The sequence below is a fragment of the Mercenaria mercenaria genome, chromosome 18, assembly GCF_021730395.1.
Source record: "Mercenaria mercenaria strain notata chromosome 18, MADL_Memer_1, whole genome shotgun sequence".
Classification (NCBI taxonomy): domain Eukaryota; kingdom Metazoa; phylum Mollusca; class Bivalvia; order Venerida; family Veneridae; genus Mercenaria; species Mercenaria mercenaria.
Genome location: NC_069378.1, coordinates 53,187,194 through 53,193,193, shown reverse-complemented (window position 1 = coordinate 53,193,193; position 6,000 = coordinate 53,187,194). Strand labels below are relative to the sequence as shown.

The 6,000-nt window shown below is 34.3% G+C and overlaps 1 protein-coding gene across 1 annotated transcript; it reads right to left on the bottom strand.

Annotated features, from left to right (window-relative positions):
* Nucleotides 1-357: 357 nt before the first annotated feature.
* On the bottom strand, nucleotides 358-5,357 carry LOC128545936 (carbohydrate sulfotransferase 11-like). Its single transcript, XM_053529972.1, has 2 exons — nucleotides 4,343-5,357; nucleotides 358-2,691 (listed from the first exon to the last, which is right to left on the bottom strand). The coding sequence occupies exons 1-2, from the start codon at nucleotides 4,430-4,432 to the stop codon at nucleotides 1,606-1,608; spliced, it is 1,176 nt and encodes a 391-aa protein (XP_053385947.1). The 5' UTR covers nucleotides 4,433-5,357; the 3' UTR covers nucleotides 358-1,605.
* Between the last annotated feature and the right edge of the window lie 643 nt (nucleotides 5,358-6,000).

The window sequence follows — 6,000 nt, the reverse complement described above, 5'->3', positions numbered from 1 at the left end:
ACCTTAATTTTGGCTGCTGGAATCCTACGACGGTGCGCGAATGTTGTTTTTTGCTGCTTACATGTATATGTGTGCGTTTGTGTGTCTTTGGCAGTGCCCTACAATGTTGTTATATCTTACATGTTTGTTTATCTATGTAAGTTAGTTGTGCGTGCGTTCGTGTGTGTGTTCGTGCGTGCGTGCGTGTGTGTGCTTGTGTGTTTCTTTTTTACAGGAGTATCTGCGCTGCTGTGTTTTACGTTGTTGTGTAACTGTGACTAAAGAACGTAGATTTCCTTTTTGAATATTCATACTTGTTCTACTTTCCCCTTCCACCCCCTCCCAAAACCCTCTTTCTATCCCTTAATATTCCTCCTCATCTATCTATATTTGTCATAAAATTAAAATGTACCTGTTGATTTTTTGAAGCAACCCGTCTGTAATATCTTTCCATTATAGCTTCTTTTTGTTGCCGGCTTACTTTGCAAATGCGTGGTTCTGAGGCTGTGTGCCTGTTGTTCTGTGCTTCCGAGAACCCTACCCTTACCTATTATCTTTAATTGTGTTTGTTTAAGTAAATTGAGTAGCAATAAAATGCCAATATAATTGCACTGCATGTGTTTGTGTTTAAACTAAAACTAGCTGCGTTGCGATTCATATCGGGCTCACAGCGAGATAGTTGATTTCAAAGGAAAACATATTCAGTATAAATAACGCATAGAGCTCCGATAATCAAGGTAACATGTTGTGTATAATTAAAAACATACATTTGCATAATTAAATTTCTTAGAGCTGAGCCTAAGTATGATGTTTTGTCCTACTTCCCGGTTTGTTTTGCCTTGAATATGTGTGTATGAGAGAGAATGTGTTTAATGGTCCTGTGCGGGTCTATATTTTACGGTCTAGGAAGACTGCGCTTTTGGGAGTGTGGTTTTCCCTGTCGAACAGTCACATAGCGAATTTCACACTTGAAGTCGCAAAGAACATTTAAAATTGAAACCTCTGTCATTATGCCTATATTATAAAGATACACAAAAGGAAAATCTTCCTGGAACACATCCTTTCAAAGACTGGTCTCGAGTGTATAGCATTTACAAAAGTTTTCCTATCTTTATCATACAGCTATACATTCAAAGTTCTGTACTAAGAGGGTTTTTATTTCTTTTTTCTTTTTTTATTTGGGCGGGTGGGGGCGGGTGGTGTGGGGTAGAGATTTATTTTAGTTTAGCGCTGTTGTTTTACCTTTTCTAATTATGTAACGGCGGGCAGTTAGCTAGCCAGTATTCCTGAATTCTTTACCAGTATAAAAACAAGGAAGAATATCCAACAGGGAAAGACACGTTCCAAAAAGGAAGCCTCTATTTATAAACCCGTTCTCCGCATGTAACTACCAACTTCGCAACATGAATCTGTGGTGGAGGACAACTGAAGTCAGACATACGGTGTTTTAAAAAAATCGTCACGTAGCATTTTCGCCTCGCCTGGGGTTCGAACTCATGAACCTGCGATCCGTAGATCTGTACTCTCCCTATTGAGCAAAGCGGGCTGGTTCCTTTGAGTGATTAAAGAACAAATGAGTTGTGAGAGTTATATAGCTTGTTTCTGGTAAACATATGATGATTAAAATTATTTATTTGCCATTATTACATTTATGGAAGTGCTCCTATCGAAAAGTGTCTGAGGCATATCATCATAGCCAAACAATTCACAATCGGTTTTAAGTACATTTCTTAACCTTAGCATAATTTCCATTGGCACCGTTCTATAGGCTTTTATCAAAGCTTCTTTGCGTTGATTAATCAAAGCAGCAACGTTACTGGCACTTAGTTCAATTGCTTCTTTAACTGCTAACTCATACATGACATTGTCTATGCCGTTCACGAGATCTTCTCTAAAAGGCATTTTTTGTTCGTTCAAGATTAATCCTCTAATTTGATAGCTTGACCAGAGTCTTTGAAATAAATCGTATCTTGATAGCCCTGGCGATCTCGATAATGTATCAAACATTTGAGTTATTGGACCCATATCTCGCTTGTGTTTAAGTTCAAGTTCTTTAACGTCTACACTACTCTCAAAGTCAACTTTAATTCCGTTTCTTCTCCACATTTTAGTTAAAGCAATTAAGTTATCTGTCATTTCTTCTAATTTTCCAATAAAGTTAAAGTTGATTAAACAAGGGTCACATCTAGTATACATAGGAGCTAAATGAATATTTAAACGCCAGTCTTGCTCAAATAAAATAACAACATATTCTACTAATTCAGCAAATGTAACGTCATGTCCAAATTGTTTACTTAACGACGTGGCATTTTTACGGACCACTCTGATGACATCAGTTCCAAGCCTTTGCCAAAGTTTGTTTGGGCAATGAAGTTTGTTTTCGTAAGTCGCAAATAAACGACCATACGGCTCTCTTACAAACATAAAAGAATACGTAGAATTCTGTATCTTCTGCTTAACATAAGTGTATTTGTTTCTCTTATATAACATATTTACTTTTTTATAATAACAGTCATTACAAGAAAAGGCTTCCTTAAGTAATGCATTCATGAACGCCGAACCACACTTTGGAACATCACAGTAATACAGAAGATGATTCTCACGGCGTAATACAAAGCCACTTAGCGTTCTTTTTTCTGGCGCTTTATATCTATGGCATATGTCCTCAGTCCTCTGTTTGATACCACGATTTTCTTTTTTCGTAGAGTTGTGCTGTAATCAATATTATCAATTATGTACCAATCATTTTAGTGACCAAATATGAAAGACAAACTGTTTATTTAGGTAATTAAACAGTCATTTAAAAATTGTCACCAATTTGTTTTAATTAAGTTATACAGATCCTTCACTTCAAATCAGCGCACGTGACATTCCAGTACATCTATGTACTGGATTCAGTATATTCTATTTTGTAAGAAGAAAAAACTTGATTCGAATCTGATTACGAAAAAAGCCATTGACTGATATAAATTCAACACCTCGAAGTTCCTTTTTTACGTTTCATGCATGATCGCTTTCAATTTATAACTGAGAAAAATAAGCCTAGAATTACAAGATTTTTAACGTTGTCCTGTACAATATCGGGTATTTGTATTTATACTCGTATCCAATCCAATCAGATTTTGGAATGGGTATTAATCCAAATACGATGTGATATAGTAAAGAAAGGTGTTTAAAACCTATTTTATCATATAGTATGTAAAACTGAATATCTTTCAGCATAACAAGCATTTTCCAAATGCTAATATTTTAACATATTGCTGGTATGACCGTTTCATAACACATGACAAAAATAAGCTTCTAATTGACTGCTATTAGACTGCTTTAGATGCCTTAATAACTCTATAAGATATATTGATATATATATTGAATAAATGTATCGTCACAGAAATAAAAGTGTTAAATACAATGTAAACCCTTTTCTATTCTTCACATTTTCGGAAATTACATTCAAATGACAATTACTGAAAATCATACTATCATGTATATGTACACCATCATGTATACCATCATGTATTTTTTTTGTTTTGTGTTTAACGCCGTTTTTCAACAGTATTTCAGTCATGTAACAGCGGGCAGTTAACCTAACCAGTGTTCCTGGATTCTGTACCAGCACAAACCTGTTCTCCGCAAGTAACTGTCAACTTCCTCACATGAATCAGAGGTGGAGGACGAATGATTTCAGACACAATGCCTTTTATCAAATCGTCAAGGAGAACATACGCCCCGCCCGAGGGTCGAACTCGCGACCCCGCGATCGGTAGACCGACGATCTCCCCATTGAGTTAAGCGGGCGGGTTACCATCATGTATAGAATCATACATACGTACCATTCAATTTGCGTATACCCTATTTATATTTACCAATATGTATAGTTTACCTTGATAGTTTATCATGATCGTATCTGCCGGCCTCAACCTTTTAAATTGTATAAATCTATAAAATCTTACAATAAATTGGGTCGACAAAAGCAAATACAGTTATATTGTAAACAATTCGATGAAGACAACACATGTACAATATTTACCTGAAACACGATTAAATTTAGTGGCAGTCGGCTTTGTCAGTATTCAAAAGCATTGAATGTGAGATTTCATTATAGCCATGCAGGAACACATTAAAGAAGTTAACTGTGAAATTAAGAATACAATTTTATTTTTCATTTTCCCCAAAAAACTATTTGCATTACGACATTTCATTTCTCGAGATGTATTAAATAGAAAATACTTCCCGGTTAATAAATATAAACCGCTGTTATCATGAAAGATGTTCTGCTACTGCAGCGCAATGACAGTATATAACCATGATATAGCATTAAATCTTTTATTCCTAGTCTTTACTACTTAATCAATTCAAAATTTACCATTTGAAAACAGTGTAACAAGAATAATACACCAATAAATCCAAATGTTCCTTTAGTTCGAAACTTTCTAAATCTCTTTATAAACATCATGTCAGTGGTTTATATTGAATTTCCTAAACATTTTAACATCTTTGTACATGTATGTTATAATGTCGATTTCCCTTTCATTATTCCATTGGAGGCCGATTGTATGATTACTGGCTGGCAATTAGCAGGTATACAATAGGCAAGCTGTTGTTATGTACATTTTTGTATCTCCATCTGTAACATGTTGGAGTGTATTTTATGTAAAGTATTAGTTTCATTATTGTCTCATGGAATAAATCAATTGAACTGTCGTTTTTAGTTCACCTAAGTCAGTTAATATCGAATGTTAGAAAGTCATCAAATTGAATTGAGTCTTAATTTAGTTACTGTTAGGCATTGATTTTAGAACGCATGGCATTTTCAACAGAGCAAGGACATCGATTTTTCATTTATTCATGCAAAAATTTTTCTTTTAAGATTTTAGTCATCATTTTGTATTGTTGTATTTTTTGTAAATTTAGTTATATATCGATATTGTCCATCAGGTAGAATATAGGCTGTTCAAAACTAAAAGTGGTTGTCGTGTTCGTGACTAACCAACCTAGTGTGTTTTCTCCAAAGCGAACTGTTTGAACAAAGCGCCGTGGGTCAAAATATCCCCCACATACTGTATAAGTGGATATTTCCACCGGTCGAAAACTTAGCGAATTCGAAATTCCAGACATTTGGCGTGTGGAAATATTAGCGCATCCCGATTTCCAAGTTGCGTAAAATAGCATGTCGTAAGAATCACTAATTTGACTGGCGTAATAATTGCACTTTCGCTGATAGTGTGATTTTCCCTTAATGTGGAGCCAGTGAGGGAAAATCATCTAGTTAAAAGGTGCGGTCATTGATCTTTTTTTTTTTTAAATATCATAAAATGTTTATCTCAGTATTCATATTATGTTCAAAATATGATAAGTAAAAATGATTTATTTTAAGGTAAAAATATTACATATGATTCCGAACGTTCATATATCAAAGAATGTGCTACACATAACTAAAAAATAAGGTCAGTCTGACGTATCTGTACAGCAGTTTTCTAAATATTTTCATATCTGGCATTATTGCAAACATGTATTACTTTTAGGACAAGTTTAGTCATGAATATCTGAAGATATGTAAGGGTTGTCTGAGAAAGCGATTTATGAATCAATAGATTTTGCTTGTGCATTTTATTTCTACATTAAGTCTTTCAGAAAATTACATAAACAGGTCATAACCTTATCTATCAGAGAGAAAGTCTATGCTTTTGTGTCAAATAGTATTTTAAAAGGAAAATGTATTTTTTTCTTTTAATTTTATACAGTGATGAACTTAAGCATATTCGTCTTTCAGTAACTACAACAGATATTGAGTCAGCTTTTGTGTCTCTGGAAGCTAATCTCGCTCTGTTGACCAATACATTTGACTAGATGAACATAATCAACATCAAAACATAAAACGTTTGTCTGTCTTACACAGTGGTTGAAATATGGGTATAAGATTTAATTATCTCGTACAGGATCTCCATCTTTTTGCTGAAAAGCTTCGAGAAGGGCTTATTTTTGTCCATGTTTTTTTTTTAATTCAATTGTTACTACATGAAT